Source organism: Theropithecus gelada, chromosome 1, assembly GCF_003255815.1.
Source record: "Theropithecus gelada isolate Dixy chromosome 1, Tgel_1.0, whole genome shotgun sequence".
NCBI classification, from domain to species: domain Eukaryota; kingdom Metazoa; phylum Chordata; class Mammalia; order Primates; family Cercopithecidae; genus Theropithecus; species Theropithecus gelada.
This window is the reverse complement of record NC_037668.1, coordinates 45,178,548-45,204,760: the sequence shown is the minus strand read 5'-3', so window position 1 is coordinate 45,204,760 and position 26,213 is coordinate 45,178,548. Positions and strand designations below refer to the sequence as shown.

Below are 26,213 nucleotides of genomic sequence, written 5' to 3'. Positions count from 1 at the left end.
TGAGAAAGGCACCATTAGGCAATTTTGTCATCTGATCATAGAGTGAGCTTACACAAATCTAGGTGGTAAAGCCTACTGCACACCCAGGTTATGCTGTACAGCCTGTTGCTCCTAGGCCCCACACCCGTACAGCATGAGACTGTACTGAACACTGCAGGCAACTGTAACACAATGGTATTTGCGAATCTGAACATATCTAAACATAGAAAAGGTACAGTAAAATACAGTATTGTGATCGTAAGGGACCATCATAATATGTGTGCTCTGTTGTTGACTGAAACTCACTACGCAGCATGTGACTATATTAATATAACTGACCAATTTCCCTCCCTCTCACACGCATGCACAGGCATCAGCTCACACTTCTCAGGGGCCCTCCCGCTGAATGCCCTCCAGGGAGCCTGGCCCACCACCAGCCCCGCTGTCACTCCCCTCCTGGGTTCCTTCCTGGGCTCCTCGGATCAGTGGCAGGTGTGTCTGCCCCATGGCTGGGCACATGTATGGGGCTGACCCGCATCCTCTCCTGTGGGTGAGGCTTCCTCATTGGGGCACCTGCTCTGCAGGACCTGTGCTGTCACTGGGCTGGTGTCACCACCCACTCTATGAAGCTCCCTTCTCTCCCCAGGTACCTGGGAGGAGCCAAGAGCCTGGTCTTCACTTGTGGTTAGCAACCCCCATCAGGGCCCACTAGTCGTGTGAACACTATGGGCCAAGGGTAGCTGGAGCCCTGGAAGACTCAGAGTCAGGCAGAAGGGAAGAGCTGGCGTGGGAAAAAAGGGAGATTTGGGGGAGAATGAAAGCGAAGGAGAGAAAGAAGCCAAGTCAATGCCTGCACTTGCACTTCAGGACAATACAGAGAGAATGAGACCCTGGCCCTGCTCACAGATATTTTGCCATCTGGAGGGAGGAAGGTGTGGGCAGAGCACACCCACAAGACCCAGGGGAATACAGGGCCGACGAGGCAGAGGACAGCAGACCAGGTGGGGACTTCGGAATCAGAGGCACCCTGAGAACCTGGCTCCACCACTGTGTGGTCCCGGGCACCCTGAGCAAGTCCTGTGACCACAGTGACACAACTGACATGTGGTGCTTCCTCCCACCAGGCACAGCCCTGGGATCTGCATGTACACGGAACTGCTTAGTCCTGGGGCAGGTTCTATAATTACTCCCCATTTTACAGGAAGGAAACTGAGGTCATCAGTGGAAAGGCCAGCCAACCCAGCCCCTGAGCCCACACTGACCATCATCCAAGCCCACTCAGACAAGGTATGCAGGGGTAGCTGGGAATGCCTCCTGCAGAGGTTGCCTCCTGTGGACCCTCCCTGCAGCCCGGCTGCCAGGATCAGAGGACCATTGCTTAGCGGCCACTCTGCCTGAGTGTGCATTAGGCACTAACCTACACCCTCTGCACGTGTGACCTCATTCATTCTTCCCAACCACCCAGGGAGGGAGCCTCCTTAATTACACCCAGGGCCTGGCCTCCACTGCGTTAAGCCCTCAGCCCAGCGGCTGACATTCAGCAGACCCATGTCCATGGCTCTATTTGTTCCTTGCCAAGTTCCAGAAGGACTGGGCTGTTGCCCCTTGGACATCTACCCTCCCCCTCTCCCTGCTGATGGGCTCAGAGGGGAGGTGGATGTGGAAGAGACACGCGGAGTGGAGGGGAGGGGAGGATCAGGGGCTGGCTGCTGCCAGCTAAGACTGGGGGGTGACTCACAAGGACAGGACTGCCCCTGCTGTGCCAGCACCCCTTCCTCACCTCCCGTCCCATATGTCCTCTCCACGATGTCTGTTCGTCCGCCTTCCCTGTACCGGCTCCCTTTCTCCTCCAGGTTCCGTCCTGCTCCAGGTCAGGTTTCGTGAAGCCTGTTCCCTGAGCCATCAGCTCCCAACTTGTTTTTAAAAATCACGAAATCTTTTCATCCCATAAATCTTCTGGTTGGGGGGAAACCAAGCGCTAGACACAGGAAAGATCTGAGCTCCTCCAGGTGAGGACAGAGGGGCCTGGAGGCTGACCCTCAGCCATCTACTGCCCCACAAGACATGCCTTGAGATGCTCTTCACCCCCTCTGGGCCCAACTTTGCAACCAACCAACTTATTTCTGACCCCTCCACGGAGGAAGGCCCTATGGGGTCCCAAACGCACCCCTACCTCCCATGTGTCACAAACTTCCTGAAAGGGAGTCCTGAACATCTAACTTCAAGCCTTCCTGATGCTGGAAAACGCTCGCCTTCCTTGTGAACTTGCTCTTGTCGGAGCCTCCTGGGAAGTCTCCACAATCTTTAGAAAATCCATTTCTCAAGTTTTGCTTGCCAACTTTTAATTTAAAAAACATAACAGGGTGACAACCACAATGACACACACATTAACAAAAAAAATTAAGACAAACTGCCGAGCAGAGCTGACTCCACGCGGTGATAGGACTCGAGACCCTGCACACACTGGCGGTGGCCCAGACCCCGGGCGCTCCTCCTCGGCAGCTCCTGGGCGCCGGGAGGGCCTGGTGCATCTTTTCACCCTCACGCCAATTTGCATACCATTACCCAAGAAGCCCTGCGCCTGGATTTCTCTTCTGCAAATTCCCACCCGTTTCGTGTCATAAATAAGATAGGAGACAGAAAACTAATACAGCCCAGTGATGCATTATTCATGCCACGTCACACTGGTATGATAGATTTACAACAGCTAATACATGCAAACTAAGTTTAGGCACTAAACATGAAAATTAAGGGTGCGGAAGGCGGCTGGGGGTGGGGGCATGGGCAGGGGAAATCAAGGGTTGTTGGTGTCCAGGAGCCCAGAGAAGTTTCTTCTCTGTCATGCTTAGGGAGAAAAAGCATGAGTGCCGGTTTGAGAGACCAGTGCAGAGGTACCAGCAGGAGGCGTCAGACGCAGAGCAGATTGCTGACAGCACACACTTCACGAAGCACCTTCATGCTCCGAAGCTGGTTAAAACCAAGCCAGTCGGCTGTTCCGCAATGCCCCCACCGCACTTGGGGAAACACCACAGACAGAGCCCATCTCCCTAAGGGCTGCCCTTCTGGCCTTAACCACCCTTTACTGAGCACCTGCTCTGTGTCAGACCTGGCCTTGGGCCACGGGGATACGATGGTAACAATGGGAGCCAGTCAGGCCCGGTCCCACCCTACTCAGCTTCGGTCTGGTTAATCCCATAACCGGCCCCAGGATGTCAGCACGTAGCTGTGGTGTGTGTAGGAGGTGAAATGGTCCAGACAGGCTTCTCCAAGGATGGGGAGCCTGGGTCTAATGGGGGAGGGGCTACCCCAGTTAATCCCACCACAGCCATGCAAGGCAGGACCCAGGCCTGCACTTCTTGGAACTGCACCACGAAGGCTGAAAATCTGCTTGGGGGAAGGGGGTTGCCATAGAAACACCGCAAGGCTGGCGTGGGGGCAGGTCCAGGCAGGGCTCTCACCCTCAAGTGACACAGTTGTCCATCTGTCCCTGGCTGCCATCCAGGCAGGGACTATCCCCACTGGCCACAGACCCTCTGGACAAGCCCCTTCTGTGAATTCCTCCCTCCCCTCTCTTGGGAGGGGCCTCCCTGCCCTACTTCCTTGAAGGCACAGTTCTTCCCAGGACACTTCCCTAACTGCCCCAGCGCAGAAAGAATGCCTAACCCCCCAAATCTCACCTTCCTGCAGAGTCCTGCGAGGGCCCTGCGACCGCCCTGCAGAGGCAGCTCCACCTTGGAGGAGGAAGGTGCCGGCACACTCACCCCTAACTGGCTGAGAGGCTGCACCGTGCCGGGCCCTGGGACTCACTGGTTAACAAGGCAGTGAGGCGCCGTTTCCATGGTGCTTACATCCCAGTGGTGCAGACGGACAACTGCATTCAAGGAGATAATTGCAGAAAGTGACCAACACTCTGAAGACAATAAAGCCGGGTGATGTGCTGAGACCATAAAGGGGTAGGGATGACTCAGCTGGAGCAGTCAGGGTGGCTTCACTGATGAGGCGGCAGTTAAGCCGAGACCCAAGCTACAGAGGAGCCACACAGGAGGGGAGCAGTGCTCCAGGCAGAGGGAACAACAGAGGTGAAGGCCTGGTGGTGGGAAGGAGCTTGGCCTGGTGGTGGGAAGGGGCCAGCATGGCTGCAGACTGAAAGCAAAAGGGCCTGGCTTCTAGTCCACACCCCCATCTATAAAATGGGCCCAGCGGGTCACTCCTCAGCCTTGAGGAGATCCAATAGCATAATGTGTATTCACAGCCCAGCTGGGTCCCCAATGCCCCACACTGTCACTACTGTTGTCCTCCCACAGGCCAGGGTGGCAGAGACCCCAGCCCACACCTTGTCAGGGAGTAGCCTTGCAGGGCACCAGCCCTCCACGCAGCAGAGCACACCCTGTGTGCCTCAGGCCTGCTATCAGCCTGTTCCCAATAAGTTCTTTTAAATTAAGATGCAACAATCATCCCACAGCCGGCTTCCCTCTCCAGCGATCGGTTAAAATGAACTCCAGACAACTGGATTAGACTTTGAAGGCGGTGTGATCTAGATCATGAACGCAGAGGACGCGGTGTTGACACGGGCCCCGGTGAGCGACATTATTGTTTACCAGGCCTCGCTTCTGCCTCTGCTGGGATCAAAGAGCTGAATAAGCAGTTGGTGGGCAAGCGTAAAACCCACAGACCAACCACGGGTGCCAGCTCTGCAGGGGATGGTGGCATGAAACAGGTCAAGGCGGCCCAGCAGGGACCAGCTGGACAAGGCGTGGAGTCCAGGCCACGTGGGCCTCAGGGAGGCAGTCCTCAGCTCAGGCGCCCCACTCCTGGAGGCCATCTGGCCACTCGAAGGCTGCCTCTGGCCTGGGCGTTGCTCGCGGTGCTTTCTTCTGGCCAGAACATCACTTCCCCCTTCCTTCATAGTCACACACCAACTCACCTGCATAGCTGAGCCCGGGGATCCTGACCTCCAGACGACCGTCTCCTGCTCCTGTCCTGCCTCCGGCTTGGTCTGGTGCCCCTCTCGCCTCCCCTGGGATCCCGCCTACCCTGGGCTTTCCCTGTCCCTGGTCTCACAACACTGGGCAGCAGCTGACAGTCCCAGCTCTGTGTCTGCACACTGGACTCCGAGCTCCTGGACTGCTGAGCCCACCTTGCTCATTTCTGTGCCTTCAGCACCTCACACAGAAGGCCTGGAATTGGGAGCCCCTGCTAGGTGACAGTGATCCAGGCACTGTGGAAACAAAGATGAACACAACACAGTCCTCAGCCCGGAAGGCGTGCTCATGGAAACAAGAGGAGCTCCCGGGAGTTACATCTGACATGGACAGAAAGCTTTGGAGGCCCAGGCAGTCCAAAGGAAACTGAGCCTTCTGCCTACCAAGGTGGATGAGTTAAGCACAGGGGTTCAGAATGCCTGTGTTCAAATCCCAACCCTGCCTCTTCTAGCTGTGTGACCTTGGGCAAGTTACTTAACCTCTCTGTGCCTCTGTTTCATCTGTAAAGTGGGAATAATAGTATTCATCTGAAAGCGTGATTTGAGGATTAAATGAGATCCTACAGGAAAAGTGCAAAACTTATTTCTGGTCCAAAGGAATTGCTCAATATACATTGGTTTGGATTACTTCCTGAGGGTGGGAGGAATCAGAAAAGCCCCTTAGAGGTAACACAGTCCTAGATTAAGCCCCTGTGTTTTCACATTTGGTCCTGGGCCATGCCAGCCATACCCTCGGCCAAAACACATGCCTGAATCTCCTGGCTTGGAGCACTGAACAGCTCCAAGAATCTCAAACCCCATAGGGGGTTTTCTCAAGCCTAGGGCAGATTCTGCTGCATGGCTGCCAGCAAGGAATGCCCTTCCTCTGAAGGTAGGCGTTCTGCTGCAGACATCGCATGCGAGGCACAGCCCACAGGTGCTGAGCCCTAGGCAGACGTATGAGACCACAGCCAGTGAGGGAGCAGCAGCAGCCCAGGCTTCAGGCAGCTCCCCCAGGCCTGGCTGGCCATGCAGTGGCAACTGTGGTGAGCGTGGAGCTGGGCAGCCCAGGAGCAGGTCAAGCAGTTGTTAGCAGCAACCATACGGAGCCATTTCCAGATCTCCAGCGCCAAGGTGGAGCCGGCTTCCCTGTATTCCAAGCAGCAGGAGCATGGCCTTATTAAATATGCATGGCGATCACCTTGTTACTGTGCCGAATGATTGTATGTACTGAAGGCAAGCTGCCCGCACCGGCAGCGAACAGAAACTTTTCCATTTTCCTGGTTGCGGACAGGGGCGCATGCTGGCCTCTGCTGCAGGGGCTCCCTGGCCACCCCTTCCTCCATCTCGCCTCCCTCCAGTCAGCAGCCCTCCTGATGCCCCCTGAGGTGTGCAAAGCAGGTGAAAGGCCATATTGATCTAAGGGTCTAAAGACCCTTCTTTAGGGCAGCTGACCCAGAACAAATCTTAAATAATCACAGCCTCAGGCTATAGCCTGGTGGCCACTGGGGCCCCAAGGATGGTCACGCCAGAGCTGACCTCTGTGGGCTGGGAGTGGACTGCACTATGGCTGGCAAGGGACAAAAACAGGTGAAAGCCAGACAGGGCCTGACCCGGGCCCCTGTACTTCCCTTCACCATCTGTCCCATGCTCCTGGACAGCTGTCGGCAGGAGGAAGGCTGTCTTCCGGTGAGGCGGGAGGATGGCAGACCTGCAGGGTGGGCTCCATGCCCCACACCCACTGACGACACTGACCCCGGGAGCAGCTTGATTTTCCAAATCAACGACATACACAGCAGTGCAGATTTAAGATGGGTAAATTATTACAATGACAGCAAATAATGTTCATCCAGCCCTCCCCCTTTCACTTGAATGTTCTCAGTTTGTCCTTCTGCTAACTCCCCACTGGTACTGTTACCATCCCATTTTACAGATGAAATAACTGAGGCCCAGGTAGCCTCCATGTCTTATTCAAGGTCGCATCGCTTGGCAGGGGCACAGCTAGGGTCCCGTCTGAAGCAGCCTGCTCTCCAACTGCACACCTCTAAGGGGGTAGGGTGCCAGCTACCCAGCGTTGGAAGTGGCCGGGACACAGGCAGGGGGGCTGCTGTCTTCAATGATGCCTCCCCAGTCCTCCCCACTCCTGAAGTCTCAAGTGCTCCTGAGCTGCCAGGAGAGCCTGGGAGGAGCTCCACAGGCCCAGCTCACAGGGGCAGCTCTGTGCCCTGGGGCCCTGCCACTCACATCTGTCCCGCCAGCGGCTCCCTCCTGTCTAAGGAGCTGGGCTGGGTAACTCCACCTCCCCTTCCCAGCACCCAGGAAGAGCCACTGATCAGTTATCTCCCAGGCTGGCACTGGCCGGGTACCACGGCTCCCAAGCATCATCTTCTCCTTGAGAGATAATTAATTTTATGTGTCAACTTGACTGGGCCACGGGAGCCCAGATATATGGTTAAACGTGGCTCTGGGTGTGTCTGTGAGGGTGTCTCCGGATGAGATTAGCATCTGAACGGTAGGCTTAGTCATGCACACGGCCCTCCCAGTGTGGGCGGGCCTCACCCAATCTGCTGAAGCCTGAATGAAAAAGGCTGAGGGGGAGAATTCGCTCCCTGCCTGACTACCTTCCACTGGTTCATTCCTGCCTTCAGAATCACGCTGAAGCATCAGCTCTTTTGAGTCTCAGGTCTGCCAGCTTTTGAACCGGAAGGCACACCACCAGCTCGCAGGTTTCCAGGCCTCCGTATTCACACTGAACTATGCCGGCAGCTTGCCTGCATCTCCAGCATGCTATCCACAGATGCTGGGGCTTCGCTGCCTCCACCACCCCATGAGCCGACTCTCTATAAATGAATCTCTTCCTATGTACGTGTGTATACATATACATGCACATACACACACTCACATATGTCCCATTGGTTCTGTTCCTCTGGAGAACCCCGACTGATACAGTAAGGAAAAGGATTCCAGGAATGGGACGCTTATTCCCATTACAGACTAGAAGCCTCGTGCTCCCATGGGGGCCAGCACACAGGCCCCACGTGTAAGCCGCAGAACTGAAAGACGATCTGGTTGGTTTGGCTCCAGCAAGCCAGGGAAAGAAGCGGGCCACATCCCTGAGACTCAGCCCCCAGTCTCAGAGCTCATTCATAAGGCCTCATGCCTCAGTTTTCCCCTTTGTCAAATGAGAGTTGTGTCATCTGGAGCCCAGCCCTGATCATCTGTGCTCTTAAGATCCCAGGACTCCACTTAGTGTTTCTGCTATTGAGTAGCTGATTTACAGCTGCATGAGAGAGAACTAGGTGGGCAAATGAAGACGCCCCTCATGAGGAAGCACCCTGGGAGGGTTCCACTCCAGGCCAGGTGGCGACTCATTGCAATTGATAGTCCAAACAAATCAAACATCACCAAAATGCCTCTTGGGGAACCATGCTGAGTCTCCCGCCCAGGATGGACTGCAGGTGTGGTCAGGTAAGCGGGCAGTGCTGTTGATCAGAGACACGCATGGGCCTAGGCTGAGCCAGGGACGAGCCCCCCAGACCAGTCCCTCATCCTGGGGGCCAAGGCGTGGGCGGTGCTGGAAACAGGGCAAGGCAGGACCCAGGCAGCCTCTCCCTCCATGTGGTTTGAAGAGCCCAGCGGATGGCTGTATCCACCCTGGCCACACCCTCAGCATGGCCCGGGCTCCGTGGGTACAAGTCCTGGCTATCAGTCCAAGGACAGGGACCCCAGTCCCACTTCCACAAGCAGCAGCCAACACAACTCAGGATCCAGGCCACAGTGCAGTGCAGCCGGGCGCTTTCTGCTCTTGGTAGCCTTGGCGATGTGTGGCAGAGGAAGAGATCAGGCCCAGTTAGGACCTTGGCCCCCTCTGCTTCCAGACAAACTCTGCCCAATCGATCCCTGAGATGCCACTGGGAGCTGAAAGCAGTGCCAGGGTGGACGTAAGAAAGGGTCAGCAAAAGGGACGCAGGCCTCCAGGGCCACAAGCCAAAGGATAGGGCAGTACCTGAGGCTGGAGGGTGGTGGCTTCCAGGACAGAGACCCGGGGCCCACAGCTGGCCCACACAGCATCCTCCAGGCTCAACAGGGTGCGGACAGGCCCAGGCCCCACAGTCAGGCACACGGGAGGGCTCTCCAGGTCCCACAGGACACCTCCTGCAGGGAGAGAGGGGAGGCAGGTCAGGGGTCAGGAGTGGCAAGCAGATCCCCCAGGAATGCAGGCCAGCAGCAGGGGGCTCAGCGGGGCCCCACACACCCTCTGCCCGCACTTCAGGGCCTTTCTCTCTCCATCCAGCTGGATGGTGGCTGTCCCCATCTGCCTCCGACTCCCACCATTCATTTCCCACACCCGGCCACACCTACTCTCAGATTCGTCCCTTTCTTCCTCCCTCCCTCCATTCTCTTTCCCCCTTCCCTTGCCTGCCTCTCTGTCTCTTTCCCTCTCTCCCATTCGTGTAGTAAGCACCTACTCCACACCAGGCCATGCACTGGGTGCTGGGAAGACAGAAAGGAATCAGACACAGGCCCCACCCTCAAGGAAGCCCTTCACTGGTCAGAGCAACCAACAGGTTAATCAACAGTTATCACATGACATGCCAAGCACAAATGAGCAGGCCTGCACCAGGGTCTTGAGAACTGCTGAGATGGACGGAGCTAATTCTGCCCTGGAGGAAATCCGGGAGGCTTCTCAGAAGAGGCAGCATGATATGGTGGAAAGTGTCCTGGACCCAGAGTCGGGAGACTTGGGGTCTAGCCCTGGTTCTGCCACTACTAACTTGCTAAGGACCTTGAGCACATCTCTACCCTTCAAGAGGCCTTGGTTTCCCCATGTGTAAAATGGGGTGGGGAGTTGACAAGATTGTCTCTGAAGACTTTTCCGACGCTGTAGCTTATCCAGACTGAATCTTGATTTCTCATGAATCTTCTGGCCGACTCCAAGGCACTTCTGTCAAATTTACCAAGATCTCTTCCTCCTCCAGAAACACCGCTGCTACCAGGTGAGGTAGAGGTTGTTTTTTGTTTGTTTATTTATTTGTTTTTTCTTTGAGACAGAGTCTCACTCTGTCTCCCAGGCTGGATTGCAGTGGCACAATCTTGGCTCACTGCACGCTCTGCCTCCCCGGATTCCAGCGATTCTCTTGCCTCAGCCTCCGAAGTAACTGAGATTATAGGTGCCCACCACCACGCCCGGTTAATTTAAAGTAGACATAGGGTTTCGCCATGTTGGCCAGGCTGGTCTCGAACTCCTGACTTCAAGTGATCCACCTGCCTCGGCCTCCCAAAGTTCTGGGATTACAGGCATGAGCCACTGCGCCTGATCCAGAGGATGTTCTGAGAGACAATAAATCTCCAGTCTGTCATCCCTGAAAACCAAACAGACCTAGGAACCTGGCCTAAGCCAGGTCCTCCCCTCCCCCGGGATGCTGACCTCACCCAAGAACCATTTTCTCTGGCAACTGGCAACCAAGCAGCGCGTGCCGAGATTGTTTTTTCTCAGAAGTCACATCTGATGCCACACAGAACCCTGGTGGCTGCCCTGTCTTGTCAGGGTGCCAGGTAGGTAAAGGGAGTTGAAGGGGAAGCTGGGGCCCAGCCTGGAGCAGCCTGGGCCATGGCACACTCTGGAGAGAGAGGCAGCAGTGGTGGGGACTGAGAGACAGGACACAGCCAGCTGTGAGCCTGCCAATGCCCTGCTACCCCACCTGGCCTCCGCTGGGTCCCTGATACAGAGCAGCCCATCACAGGCAGACCCTTCCTCTCTGAGCCAGCTGCTTGGTGGCACGATGGGGCACAGCTGTCTCCAAAGCTGGAAGGGCTGCAGGGTACGTGATGGAAGCCACTGCTGGGGTGTGGTCAGAAGAGCCAAACTAGATTCCCACCCCCTCCCCGTCCTTCCCTACCGTACCCTGTCTTATCCCATGCTTTTCCTGGTCCCAGTTTTCCCTCCCTCCCCTCCTCTTTCCCATCTATAAAACAGGTTCCCCTTCTGCCCTTATGCCCTACTTAAAATGGGCAGACTCCAAGCTCAGCTAAGAGGCAGGGGAACAAGGACTCCCCTCGACTTCCAGGCACACAGAGCGCTCTGCCCAGCCAGCCAGCGTGAGCACAAGGGAAGCAGTCAGAGCAGGGCAGTCCTCAGCCCCAGAGCTTCTGTGTGAACTTGGACAGGGGGCTTCGCCTCTCTGGACCTCAGTTTCCCTCATCTGCACACTGGGCATGATAACCACACCTGCACTTCTCCGGATGTTGCAGGGAGTCAATAAAATATGCAAGAATATTTATCTGGGCACACAGTCAGGAGCCCTGACAGCAGTTCTTACACAGCGTTCTGTATCCGCACACCAGGCCCTCCTTCCTTGAATTACTTCCTTAACTCCCAGCAAGCCTGTGTGGTAGATACTATTATTATCCCTGTTCATAACAGAGACAACTGAGACATAGCGAGTTTAAATAACTACCCCAATTCACTCAGCTACAAAGGAGTCTATGCTCGTGGCTCTTACTGTTTGATGTCATTTGCCACAACACAACAGTGTGTGGAAGCAAGTGTTGAATCCACTTAACCAACGTGACAGCAGTGACCTGTGGAGCTAAGACCTTGCACAATGGGTTTTGAGCTTGGCTCTGTCTGACTCTGGGCCTGGCCTGCTTCTCCAACCACACTACCCTCTCAGGTTTCTGAAGGGCTGTGCAGCTGGGCCTGGTGTCCAGGAGGGGCGAGTGACCTGAAGGCGGCCAGGCCTCCACCAGGGCTGGAGCCAAGAAAATGCAAGGCTTTGAGCACCCCCCAGTGGCCAGAGGTGAGTAGTGTTCGTGGCTGGAAGCTGGAGTCTAATTAGGCTGCTAAGGCTGAGATGGGGGCTGGGACCCCTCCCAGGGACAAAGCAGCTAGGGATGGTGAGGAAACACCTCCCAAAACTGGAAAGTGAGGTTCTGTCCAGCAGTGATAGCCACCGGAGCCCCTGCATCCACTCCCCTGGAACAGAGCCTCGTTGTGGCAGCCTAGAGTAGGAGCTAGGGTCAAACCCTGAGGACTACATGAATGCCGTTCCTGCATTTGCGGCGAGTCTCCAGAAATCCTCTAAGAAGTCCTGACTCCAGGGCAGAACGATGAACTGTGATGAAATTTAATAATGCTAATACTGTTAGATCAAAAAGCTCACAAAGGCCGGGTATGGTGGCTCACACCTGTAATCCCAACACTTCGGGAGGCCGAGGCAGGTGGATCACCTGAGGTTGGGAGTTCAAGACCAGCCTGGCCAACATAGTGAAACCCTGTCTCTACTAAAAATTAAAAAATTAGCTGGGCATGGTGGTGTGCACCTGTAATCCCAGCTACTTGGGAGGCTGAGGCAGGAGAATTGTTTGAACCCGGGAGGCAGAGGTTGCAGTGGAGCGCCACTGCACTCTAGCCTGGGTGACAGAGTGAGACTCTGTCTCCAAAAAAAAAAAAAAAAAAAAAAAGCTCATAAAGGACACTGGACAGGAGTCCCTGATTAGAGGGCCCATGGTGGGATCCTGAACAAGAGACTTCCCCTTGCTGGGACTCAGTTTTCCCATCTGCACCATGAGGACAAAACTTGGTCCTCTAAGATTCTTTCCAGCTCTCACACACCGTGATTCTGAGATCACAAACCCAATTGCTGTGAGCTCTGGTGAGAGCCGCCCCTGCCTGATGGCAGCCCCGCACTTTCCACCCCTCTTCATCTTCCCCTCCAGTGGCTGTGTGTATGCACACACATGTTGTGGAACACAGGCCCACACACACACACCTGCCCCTGCGTGACAGCCCATTCATCTGGGCCCGGCACCAGCTCTCGCGGCCAGCACAAGGGAGATGAAGGTCCTGTCTCAGCAAAGGCAGCTTCAGGAGGCTGGCATCCCTCTTCCCCCAGCCTGCAGCAGAGAAAGCCCCTGGGTCTCCCTCAGGGGTCAAGACTGGACTGGAGCCAGAAAGCAGGTCCCAGAGTGAGTCATCACAGCTGAGAGGGGCCCAAAGGGCAGCCCCTGCCGGGCGACAGTAAATAGTGACTGTGATGATGATGACTGTGATAAAGGGACACGTGGGAGGCGCCAATCCTCCAGGCTCTGTCGTGGCATTCGTGGGAATTGCCATGTCTACCCTTCACAACCATTCTATGAAGTGGGGCTGCCCACACCCCCATTTCACGGGCGAGGAAACTGAGGATTAGAGGGCAAAGCAAAGGCCCAACCTCTCGCAGTGGGGACTCAATCCCAGCAGCCTGATGCCCAACCCATCCCTTACCCATTATGCCATGTACCTCCTCAAGGGGGGACTCCAAACCACGGCACCAGTGCCCAACCAGGGATACTCCAGCATCCCCACCCAAGGCCTGGCAATGCCCCTGTATCACGGGAGAGCCCAGGTAGCACGCAGGCAAGGACAGTGGCCACCTGGCTCAGCTCCGGGCCCCAGCACCCTGCTGTGTACCTGACACCTCAGGGGCACTGGCTTATTGAGCAAATGAATGAGTGATACAATGAATGAGAACAAGCAGATGCTCCTGAGGGCAGCAGAGTGACTGCCATGGCCACACTGCTCTCGCCTCAGTTTCCCCATCTCTCAGCTGCAGGTGGGACGCTGAGGCTGCTCCAGCTCTGCCAGTCCATTCCTCCACGTGGCCTGGTCACTCTGGAGTCTGGACAGTCAACCCTCAGCTACTGGTTCTGTAGGTTCTGTCCTACAGACCTATTTGTGTCTGGTCCTGTCCTTCTCCAATAAGCCAAAGCATGGCCAGGAATGCCAGTTTTAGCAGGAATGCCAGTCTTGGTCTCAGCCTAACCCCGCAGGACAGTGACCATGTGACTTCAAACACCAGCAAATACTTCATGGAGTACCTGCTTCTGGATGAAGATGAGGGGTCTAGATTTTCACAATCCCTGGACCCTCCACACCACCAGGGCCGCCACAGTGGGTTCTGAGGTTGATACAGAGCCTGCCAGGTTGATGCAGGTGCAGTTCCAAGCCCTGGCTCTGCCGCTGGGATGGGTGGGGGTATCTGAGGGGTATCCAAGGCCTCAGTGAATCTGGATGAGGGCCAAGCTGATGCCAGTCCCACAGCTGGTCACAGACCAGGAGGATGATTCCAGACCCGGCTGCATGTAATCCAGGTAGAAGGTGATGGAGGCGAATCCCACCCACCCTGTACCGTGTAGCAGGTCCTGAGAACCCAGCTGCCTGCCTGGGCCACCTCTGAAAGATAACACCGGGTACGGGTGGGGATACCAAGTAAGGCAAGCCCTTTCTCAGGGGCCTCTTGGCCACAGCCAAACTGGACACCCAGAGAGAGCATGACCACCAAATTCACCTGTCCAGGTGGCTGCCTCAGCCTCTCAGCCAGCCAACCTGCCTCCCCTCCTGTCTACCAGCCAGAGGGAGCCCAGTGCTCAGCCACCTCTAACATGCCTCTCTACTCCCTGACACACTGAGACAAGTTGGAGGCCCTCACAAACAGCTCTGTCTGCCCCTGGCTCACGCCTAGTGCCACTTCCTCTTCCAGTTGTCCAGCAAAACAGCCTCCTCTCCGGCTTCCCCCACCAGATCAAGCATTCTCCTGCCTTCGGGCCTTTGCATGTACTGTTCCCTCTGCTGAGAACATCATTCCCCCAACTCTCCACTTGCCTGACTTCTTAAGATCTTAGCCTCAGGATCCCCCTCCTCAGGGAGGCCTTTGCGGCACACCCCGCCCCATACTTGGGTAGTGAGGCTGTCACACAACACTCATTCCTTCCCGTAGGGGCCCTCGGCACCATGTATAATCTTATACCTCTGCTTGTTTACTAACCGATTCTCTCTCCCTCTATAGACTGTAAGCTCCATGAGGGCAGGCAGTCTGTCCATTTTGCTTGCCACTGTGTCCATGGCATATAGTACGTTCTCAGTAAGCATTTGGTGTACACATGTTTGCAAGGCAGGAAAGCTGGTAGAACATCTCAGCCTTCAGGCCTCATGGCCTCCACTCTACCTGGACAAGCCAAAGCCCCCTCACGTCTGCAGAGAGCTCTAGTCTGGGAGGTAGGGTACTGGCTGCAGGTTCAGCTCAGTCAGGGGGCTCTGGACAGTCTGCTCCCATCCAGAAAATGAGGGCGTGGGGTTCAATGGTCCCCAGTGGCCCTTTTGGTCCTGACAAACTAACAGGCTCCAACCCCAGGCTAGAAGCCAATGGATAGACCCTAAGCCCCCTGTTTTGGGGTGAACTGTGCCCCCTCATCTGTATGTTAAGGTCCCAGCACCCAGTACCTCAGAATGTGACCTCCTTGGGAAGTAAGGTCACTGCAGATGTAATTAGTTAAGATGAGTTAATACTAGAGAGGAACAGGTCCCTAATCCAATATTATCTGTGTCTTCATAAAAAAGGGAAATTTGCACACCGACACACAGCCAGGGAGAACACCACGCGGAAGTTGAAGTTCTGCAGCCATAGGCAAGGAAACACCTGAAGCAGCTGGGAGCAAGGCCCTTCCCTAGTGCCTACTGAGGGCACATGACCCATCCAAACATGGACCCCTGGGTTCCAGCCTCTAGGATACGCGACTCTACATATCTGCCATTTGTGGTCCTTGTCAGGGCCGCCTCGCCTCCTTCCAACCCAGGTGTCCAAACTGGCGAATAGAGCAGTAAGAGGGAACAGGCCAAAGGCGACCCAAGCTGGGGACCAGGGTGCCAGGGCGGCACAGGCCGGGCTCACAGTGTTCCGTGGGAGCCAGTCGGGAGTGGTCCCTCTAGAACTCCTCATGCGTCTCTGCAGATCTGAGCCCGTATTTACATTCACACGCACACTCGGTCTGATGGTGAGAAGGGTTTTTTCCCTCCCTCTTCCCCCTTTAATTAAAAACTATAAATGCCTTATCAAAAGCTAATTAAAAATACCAACACAGTGCCAAGTGGCAAAAAAAAAAAAAAATTAGCTCAGTACAAATATCTGTTTATTACCCTGCAACAGGCTGTGATGACGCAGCAACCATAGCCTGGCTGGCGGAAAAGGCAGGGGAGAAGAGACGCCATGGACCTTCAGGCTCCTCTGTCCCTTCCAGGAGACTGGGGGTGGCTACACTCTCCGCTCAGTCCCCTTCATCAAATCGGGGCTGAACAAGCCCAGGGGATGGGGACCACAGCAATCCACATGGCTGGGGAGAAGGCGCGTTCGGTCCCCAGTCAGCATCATCTCAGTAAAGCAAAGGAAATTCTTAAGGGGTGCATGAAAATTAAGATAACATGCATGCATTAAGCACTTTACCCCTGCCCTGGAGCACAGCAGCCCAAACATGGCCCTCCTGCCCTCCTGACATCGTAACCTGTGCTAGGGATGACTCAATAAAACAACCCAGATGGAAATATTTGACTCCACTGAGTGCGCCCTGGGCCTGGCCCTGTGCTTTGCCCTAATGGAGTTGTCTAACCCTCCAGGACCCATGAGCAGTGGACACTGCCCTTATTCTCATGAAGAGCCCCAGGCACCAAAGAAGGGAGATCATGCAGCAAGGGATACAGCTGTCATCGGGCAAAGCCTGAACAGGAAGCCAGGTCCCTCCGACCTGCGAGTACCTCTCTTATCCGCTAGAGTCTCCTGCCAACAGGTTTCACTGCCCACATGGTAGTGAGCACCCTATTCCAGCAAGTATTCACGTATGGAGGAGCCACCCATTGAACCCCAGTGGGGCTCAGGGATCTCCAAATGCCCTCAGCACTAAGATTTCCCAATTCATCCCTGCCCAGCCTCCTGTATCCTCTCTTGGTAGAGAATCTGGCACCCAGCTGGCATCCAGAACTGCCCCCCTTCCCCCATTTCCCCCAGTCCTCACCGCTGGTCCGAGGGTAGGCAGCAAGGGTCCCATCCTGCAGGCCAGCGAGCAGGTGGAAGGGGCTGTGTCGCAGGCAGAGCACAGGCTGCAGACCTGGGCTCCTGCAGGTCGCCAGGCACTGGGTGCCAGTGTCCACACTGCCATAGAGCAGGATGCTGCAGAGAGAGGTCAAAGAAGCAGTCTGAGCAGTCTGAGTGACACACTGAGCACTCCCACCTGCTCACTGCCCCCATGCCCTCCTAGGGAGAGGGCCCCAGGGAGCTGCTCCCTCTAAGCCATGCCTTTCTGCTGTGTGGCCAGGCCATAGCTCCACCATGCGGGAGCTCACTTTTCCATGGTTTTCTGGAATGGTACCCTCCCTGACCTCTGTCATGAAGAGGACTCAGGGAGGCTCCAGAGGCAGCACAGTAAAGGTGCTGAAAGAGCTATTTTCAGAGTCACATGGACCTGAGTTCGAATCCAGACGTGCCACTTTCCAGTCTGACAGACCCTGGACTGCTAAGCCTCAGTTCTCTCTGTAAAATGGGGCAACGATGCCTACTTCACCACCATAAAAGGAACAAAGTACTGACACATGCTACACAGAAGGATCCTGTAGGTGTGATGCTAAGAGAAGCAGACAGGAAAAGCCACATAGTGTCTGAGTCCATTTACATGAAACATACATAGCGTGTGAGTCATTCACATGAAACATACATAGTGTGAGCCCATTCACATGAAATATACTAGTATGCAAGTCATTCACATGAAATGTACATAGCGTGTGAGTCATTCACATGAAACATACAGTGTCATTCACATGAAACGTACATAGTGTGTGAGTCATTCACATGAAATGTACATAGTGTGTGTCATTCACATGAAATGTACATAGCGTGTGAGTCATTCACATGAAATGTACATAGTGTGTGACAATCACACAAAACATACATAGTATGAGTCCATTCACATGAAATGTACTAATGTGCAAGTCATTCACATGAAATGTACATAGTATGTGAGTCATTCACATGAAACACACACAGTGTGTGTCATTCACATGAAATGTACATAGCACATGAGTCATTCACATGAAATGTACATAGCATGTGAGTCATTCACATGAAATGTACACAGTATGTGGCAATCACATGAAGCATACATAGTGTGAGTCCATGCATATGAAATGTACCCAGTGTGAGTCATTCACATAAAATATACATAGTGTGAGTCATTCACATGAAATGCACAGTGTGTCACTCACATGAAACATGCATAGTGTGAGTCCATTCACATGAAATGTACATAGTGCATGAGTCATTCACACGAAATGTACATAGCATATGAGTCATTCACATGAAACATACACAGTGTGTGTCATTCACATGAAATGTACACAGTGTGTGGCAATCACATGAAACATACATAGTGTGAGTCCATTCACATGAAATGTACTAGCGTGCAAGTCATTCACATGAAATGTACATAGTGAGTCATTCACATGAAATGTACAGTGTGTCATTCACATGAAATGTACATAGCGCGTGAGTCATTCACATGAAATGTACACAGTGTGTGTCATTCACATGAAATGTACACAGTGTGTGTCATTCACATGAAATGTACACAGTGTGTGTCATTCACATGAAATGTACACAGTGTGTGTCATTCACATGAAATGTACACAGTGTGTGTCATTCACATGAAATGTACACAGTGTGTGTCATTCACATGAAATGTACACAGTGTGTGTCATTCACATGAAATGTACACAGTGTGTGTCATTCACATGAAATGTACACAGTGTGTGTCATTCACATGAAATGTACACAGTGTGTGTCATTCACATGAAATGTACACAGTGTGTGTCATTCACATGAAATGTACACAGTGTGTGTCATTCACATGAAATGTACACAGTGTGTGTCATTCACATGAAATGTACATAGCATGTGTGTCATTCACATGAAATGTACATAGCATGTGAGTCATTCACATGAAATGTATATAGTGTGTGGCAATCAGATGAAATGTACATAGCGCGTGAGTCATTCACATGAAATGTACACAGTGTGTGTCATTCACATGAAATGTATATAGTCTGTGGCAATCACATGAAATGTACATAGCGTGTGAGTCATTCACATGAAATGTACAGTGTGTCACTCACATGAAACTTGCACAGTGTGAGTCCATTCACATGAAATGTACATAGCACGTGAGTCATTCACTTGAAACATATGTAGTGTGAGTCCATTTACATGAAATGTACATGGAGTATGAGCCATTTACATGGAACATACATAGTGTGTGAGTCCATTTATACAGTGTCCTGAGGAGACAAACCCATAGAGACAGAAAGTAGATTAGTGGTTTCTGGGGTGGGGGTGGGGAGCAGGAGAATGGAGGGAGATTATTTAATGAACATGTGGGTTCTTTAGGGGGTAAAAAGAAAGGTCTGGAAGGCCCCTCCTAGGTCCAGGCCCTGGCTGGGCCCTTGGCTGTAGGCCAAGCCTGGACTGTGCGGAGCTTAGAGTGGCTCCCAGTTGACTTCAGTAACCTTGGCTTTTGCTCCTTACTCGGTTTCCTTGTGTGGGAAAGGGGAGGGAACGACCTCCGCATTACAGAGGAGTGGCTATGAGGCTCACCTCTGAGCAGCACACAGTAGGTGCTCAGGAAACATGCTCTCATCTCATCTCCTTCTCTCTAGGAGGGGTGGAGTGCACAGAGACGCAGGGAGGACAGGACACAGCAGTGCCAGGCCCTAGACTCCCCAGGGCACGGCCCCCCTCAGATCTTCACTGATCCTCACCTTCACCTCCCTGTGCACAGGATGAACATTCCCTCTCCCTTTCCGCTACGGGAGGTGGTCTACCCACCCTGCACAGGCCACAGCTTGCCCTGAGCCTCCTTGCTTTGAGTCAGGGTTTTGCTGACTCACAAAGCCCCAGATGTCTTACAGAGGGCAGCCCTCTCTGCCAGTAGTAACCTCTTGACCTGGAAATGCCCTGGAACCCTCACCCTGCCCAGCAAGGCGAATGGGGGCCACATATGGTGAACATTCAATGACAGCTAAGTGAACTGAAGGCCTCATGTGGCTGTGTCTCGGTGGGCTCTCACGGCAGCCCTGCATGGGGGGATTCTGGTCCCCACTTTACGGATGAGAAACTGAGGTTCAGAGAGGTTAAATGAGTGCCCAGGACCCAGAGCAAGGAAGTGGGTGAGCTGAAATTCAAACCCAGGTCTGGCTGACAGCAGAGCCAGCATCCACCTCCACCAGCCATGCTGCCTGGGAGGAGCCAGGCAACTGCACTGCAGGCAGCTCCCGACACTTTGGCTGCCACACTGGGCAGCTCTGGTGCCTACCTTCCTGGAGACCAGGGGCAGAGAATGTTGGCAGGCAACAGGCAGATCTGGAAAGCTACAGGAACAGCCCCCACCCAGTGCCCAGCCCTGCAGAGGCTGCTCTCACCCCTCCTTCTGGGCCCCTCACCTGCCATCCTGGAGCCCGAGGCAGATGGTTGGATGCACTGTGGCCGAGGGGTCAGCAGCTGTCCGGCTGTCATCTCTGCTCTCCGCCTCCTCCTCCAATTCTGGGATGTACTCCATGCAGAGCACAGGGGCTGCCAGTGGGAAGGACTTGACGGTGCGGGGCGAGGGCCGGTTCAAGGAAAAGATTTCCACCTGGCCCCCTGCACCTTCCTGTCCACCCCCGACCTGGGAGCAGAGACCCAGAGAGGCCATCAGGTGGGAACCACAAGAGGGAGCAGAGGAGGACCTGCTTTCCCAAGGACCCCATCCTTTAAGAGACACATCCCTTCTCCTGCCCACACGCTCCTGCGGTCACAAAGGTCATTTACCCCCAGCTGCCATGGCAACAAGTTAGCTTCAGGGCCCACAGGAAATCAGGTAAGGAGCTAAGGTAGGCTAAATACTCAGTCAGCTTTCTATTTCCTCCTCTGCAGGGTGCATTTCAACCAATATAAAGTAAACATCTACTCCATCCCTTTAAAATGCCCTTCTCTGTGTTGACCATTGTTTTACCTCTGTGTCTAGCATATGATAGATACATACTCAACACATTCTTGTTGGGTGGATGGATAGATGGATGGATGGATGGATGGGTGGACAGATGATAGACAGATAGATGGAAGGCTGTATAGGTGAATGAATGGATGGGTGGGTGGATGGGTGGATGGACAGATAAATAAATTGATGGATTAAATATATATTCTTGTTGGATGGATAAATTGATAGGTAGGTGGGTGGGTAGATGGATAGATGGATAGGTGGGTGGATAGATGGATGGATGATGGATATACCATGTGCTAGATCCTGGGGAAACGATGAGGAACAAATCACTCTCAGACGGCAAGCAGCAATGAGAGCGCACAATTTGCAGCACAAGGAATATGGTGGAGAGTACCTCACTTGAATCAAGGGAGGCTTTGCCAGGAAGCCCAAGGATAGAAAGGTGGGCTGGAATGTCTGCATGAGTAGGGCACTAGCCAGCCCTGCCTCCTGACTCCAGGGGCGAAGATCCTGAGACCCAGGCCCTCTGCACAGCTCCCCCTTTCACTTCCTTCTCAGCCCTGTCACCATTTGCAAAAGGCACACTCTCTTATTAGCTCCCTGGTTTTCTGTTGCCCCAGATGAGGTTGCACCTCCCAACTCCATATACAGTGCCTGGCACCAGAGGTTCCCAGGAAGACCTTGCTGGATGAAGCTGCATGAGATGAGGCAGGCAGCTGCTGTCTCCAGCACCCCCTCCCAGGTACTGCTCTTCCTACTCCCGTCCTGAGGCCAGAATGCCCAGCTGGGCAGGGGGGTGACTCACCCAGAGGTAGCCCTGTGGAAGGGAGGTGCTGACCGCTGAGAAGCCCAGCAGGGGACAGTTGACAGGACTGTGGACCAGGGCCCCAAGCTGCAGAGACAGAAATGGTACATGTGAGGTTAATCGTCAAGGTGCCCAGATGCCAATATTTGGCAGATTCCTGGGCCCCATCCAACTCTCCCTGGATTAGAATCCCTGTGGGTGGGGACCAGGAAAGCAACATGCTTCACAAGTGCCTGCTTCTCCAGGCAGTTCCTACACGCTCACACTTGTTTTTCCTCTCCTAGAACCTCCCGGCTAGAAGAGGCCTGCAGAAGGCTCTGTATCAGCCCAGGGTCTCTGAAACTGAGCAGCTTCCAGATACGGTTTCTTGAAAGCCACTAATGCCCACCCCTCCTTATTCTACAGACAAGGAAACAAGGGTCACAGAGGGCAGGTGACTGCCCTAGACCACAGGGGAGGTGAGTGGCAGGGCTGGGCAGCTTGTGAGGGCCACGCACAGAAACCAGGGCTCAGCCTGTCACCGCTATCGCCAGTAACCCCCTTCCGCCTACTCCCCCTGAATCAGCTACCCCAGACCCCGTGTTGGGTGGCCTCTCTCTGAGGCCTGTCTCCTGAGCTAGACCTGGCCAGTCCCTCTCTCTGGCAAGGACAACGATTCTAGGAAATGGCCTGACCCACTCATGGGCCACATTGAAAGAGAAGACAGAGTGGAGACAGCGCTTGGCTGGAGGGAGGATGCAGCCGACCACTGGGCTCTTTTCCAGGCAGCTGCTGCCCTCTGCTGGTGCTGAAGGCCCCAGCCATCCCTGTTATTGTTAGAATATTCTAACAAAATTTCTAATGGCCATGGGCGAGGGCCCTAAGAGGTCACCTCATCCAGCCTCCTCATTTAGCAGATGCCAACTTAAAGGTCAGAGGGAGGCGTGCCTGGCTCAAGGTCACACAGCATGTTAGTGGCAGAGTCAGGGCTAGAATTCAAACCTTCTACTCCTGGTTCAGGTCTCTTTCTATTCTGGTTGAATTTTACCCCAGAAGCCTGGCTGCACGCCAGAGGCCTCGGCACTCTGGGACCCCAGTTCTGCCTGCTGAAAACATGGGTCCCCACATTCAGAGCAGGGGGCTTCACTAAGCCTGGCCTCCGGGCTCCGTCTTCTCTGCTTCCTGGTGGCTGCATCTAGCTGAGGGTGCACGCCCTTTCTGCTGGCCTGATGCTCTCTGTGCTCCCTTGGTGGAAAGCAGGCCACGGCAGCCCCTGCTCGGGCATTTCCATGGCAACTCCAGTGGGCCCTGATGTCAGCTGAGTCAACAGAGCCAGGATGAAGATGGTGGGAAAAACTCAAATGGCTCCTTCATGGGCAAGGCCCTGGCCCTAAATGTCTTGCCTATGCCAGGAAGCTGGGAAGTCAAGGTACCCTATGCAGAAGAGAAGAGGGGAGCACGAGGCTGTGAAGGGAAGCAGCTTCAGGTACAGCCAACCTGGCTCCAGCCCCAGCTCAGTGGTTACCATCTGGATGGTACTGAACAAATCAGGTCCTCACCTACAGAGCAGAGACCCTGAAATCTCTCAGGATGGCCGTGGGGACTGGAGAGGGAAAGTGTAAAGTACCCGGCCCAGGGCCAGGTACCCAGTTACCCCGCAGCTGCTAAGGCTTACCAAGGGCCTCCCATGGGATATTCCAGCACTTCACACACCTTAGCTCATTTCATCACCGGAGCAAGGCTATGAGGGCGGAGCTAGCACGGATGAGCAGAAGACAGGGTACATGGCCAACAGCAGTTCTGGCTGAGGTCGGTGAAGGTCAAGACACAGCCCAATGGGCTGGTGAGCTTTGGCCTAAGCAAGCCTGGCCACAGACTCCCTGTGGGGCTGGGCTCCCAAGATGCTTGAGTTTTAAAGCACCTCAGAGCAGGCAGCACCCCCAGCCCCACCCCCAAGGCCCTGTCCCCGGGCAGGCTCTGAGACTGACAATCAAGGAAACGGGTTTGTGCTGAGCCCTCCCTGCCCACCTGCTGCCCCTCCAGGGAGAACATTCCCCCTTGGATGGAGCCAGGGGTCCAAGAAGAACCTTCAACACCCCAGTAGCCAGGCCTTCAGAAATGCCACAGAACAGACTCCGGTGTCCTTTCCTTCCTGGGGACCAAGGTGTCCTCAGGTGTTCGCTTCCATTGCTTGAGCCCTGAGCACACCCCATGCAACTGGCTAAGCACCTGACCCAAATTGTATCCTTTACTCCTCATGGTGACCCAGTCAGGGAGATGCTGTGACCACCCCAGTTTAAGATACCATGAGCTGAGGCAGCATTCCTGATGTCACACTGTTGGGACTCAATCCAAGGCAGGTGGCCCCTGCTGATGCTCTTTCACGCCCCCGGCTGATTCCTTTGAGTCAGAAGGCCTTGCTGTGGCCCAGTGTGGGCAGCGGCCACTGTCAGCACAGACGAGAGACCTACTCCTGCCTTCCGCCCCAACACCCCAGTCCCTTGCAGGAAAGAGCCCAACACACCCTTGTCCACTGGTACAAGAGTGCTGACCCTGTCTACACTGTGGCCAGCAACTCCCTCTGCCCAGCCCAAGCCCTCCCTAGACAAATAGTCCGGGCCACTGGTTGCCATGAGGCCAGCCAGAGCTGGAGTCACCCCTGCCCCAGGACCACCTGGAAACGTGGTGTGCTGGAAGGGGGCCTGGGCAGCGGTTCACACACTCACATCTGTTTCTGCAGTAATTGGACAGGGCCTTGGAACTCCAAGGCCCTAATTCATCAGGCTGCCAGCACACAGCTGATGGGGCACATGTGTCTGGACTGGTGGGGGGTGGGGTAGGGTGTGGGCAGAGTGGGATGGCAATTTGAGGCCTAGCAAGTGTGGCCAGACAGGCTCTGCTCTGGCTTCTGGGAGCTCCACAGGCCCCTTACCACAGAGAGTCACTCGCCGCCCTCCACTAGCCCTGGCGCTCCTCAGGAGACAGTGAGCTGGGGCCAGCAGGACTGAGGCTTCTGGCCTACATATTCCTGGGCCCTGAGAGCTCACACTGAGGAGGTTCGTGGGCCCTGGTTCCCCAGGTTTGAGGTGGCAGAGGCTCCCCACCTGGATGGGAGTTTCTTTTGGGGAGGCCCTGGAGGCAGTGGCCAGTCTGTGACTCCACCACTGGGGTCTGATCTGTCAGGGCTCAGCCTGCATCCTGTGCTCTCAAGAGACCCAAGGCCCTGAGGAATACAGGAGAATCCAATGCCCATCATAAAAGTCACCCAGGGCCAGCCTTCTGCAGGGATGCCCTAAGGCCAAGCTGGCCGCAGGCACAGTGGGCCCTGATACTCCCCACTCCATGGTCGCTGCCTCCAGCCCAAGGCCCCGGGGCCCACAAGTAACCCCCAATCTGGCATACCCCATCTATCACCAGTTAAGCCAGTCCCACCCCAACATATCCCTAACGTGTTCCCACCTCCCTTGCCCAAGGCCTCCACCAGGGCTGGGGCTAGGGTGATAGACAGGGCACCTAGCTGGGGTACAAAATTTAAAAGGGCACCAAAAACGCAGTCACAAAAAATATATAGAGAGAGACAGAGTAAGGCAAATCAATATTAATGCAAAAAATCCACAATGAATAATTATTTAAAAGTTTAAATACAGACAAAACTTCACCCTACACTTGTACAACCCTGGCTCACTCGCCTCACCCTAATCCTGGCCCTTTGTGTATCAAGAGACAAAAAGAGTGACCAAACCACAAGCAGAAATTTGCTGATTTGGTTATATTTAAGCACTGCATTAAAACCGTATTTATTTTAATTATTGAGATTTTTGACATCTGCTGGAATTTTGTGCCTGAGGCAAGGATGCCTTACTCCAGTCACAGCCCTGGCCTCCGCCCACGTCAAGTCTTGTCACGTCTCAGCAGGACCCTGAGCTGAGCTCTGAGCTGCTCCCTCTATATCCATTCTTTTTTTTTTTTTTTTGAGACAAGGGCTCACTGTGTCACCCAGGCTGGAATGCAGTGGCACGATTTCGGTTCACTGCAACTTCTGCCTCCCAGGTTCAAGTGATTTTTCCACCTCAGCCTCTCCAGTAGCTGGGACTACAGGTGTGCACCACCAAGCTCAGCTAATTTTTGTATTTTTGGTAGAGACAGGGTTTCACCATGTTTGCCAGGCTGGTCTCGAACTCCTGACCTCAAGTGATCCACCTGCCTTGGCCTCCCAAAATGCTGGGATTACAGACGTGAGCCACCCCACCCAGCCGACATCCATTCCTTTTGTATTATTTACTTATTTATTTGAGACAGGGTCTCACTCTGTCCCCCAGGCTGGAGTGCAGGGGTGCAATCACAGCTTACTGCAGCCTCAACCTCCTGGGCTCAAGCGATCCTCCCACCTCAGCCTCCCAAGTCACTAGGACTATAGGCTTGCGCCACCACACCTGGCTAATTTTATTTTTTATTTTGTAGAGATGGGGGTCTTACTATGTTGCCCAGGCTGGTCTCAAACCCCTGGACTCAAATGACCCTCCCACCTCAGCCTCCCAAAGTGCTGGGATTACAGGCATGAGCCACCACGCCCAGTCCCAGTATCCATTCTTATCTGCAATTCACTCTCACACACCAGCCAGAAGGATCCAAAAAATGCAAATTATAAATCAAATC

General features: G+C 54.2%; 1 protein-coding gene across 5 annotated transcripts in view; it reads right to left on the bottom strand.

Annotated features, from left to right (window-relative positions):
* ARHGEF10L (Rho guanine nucleotide exchange factor 10 like) overlaps positions 1-26,213 on the bottom strand; it is a 181,895-nt gene that overhangs the window by 23,408 nt on the left and 132,274 nt on the right. For all 5 annotated transcript variants that reach the window (XM_025399555.1, XM_025399565.1, XM_025399559.1 and 2 more), the window contains 4 exons: positions 21,579-21,665; positions 20,235-20,458; positions 16,763-16,917; positions 8,946-9,094 (listed from right to left, as the gene is read on the bottom strand). In XM_025399555.1, the coding sequence (XP_025255340.1) occupies positions 8,946-9,094; positions 16,763-16,917; positions 20,235-20,458; positions 21,579-21,665 (615 nt within the window). The remainder of the gene's footprint in view (positions 1-8,945; positions 9,095-16,762; positions 16,918-20,234; positions 20,459-21,578; positions 21,666-26,213) is intronic.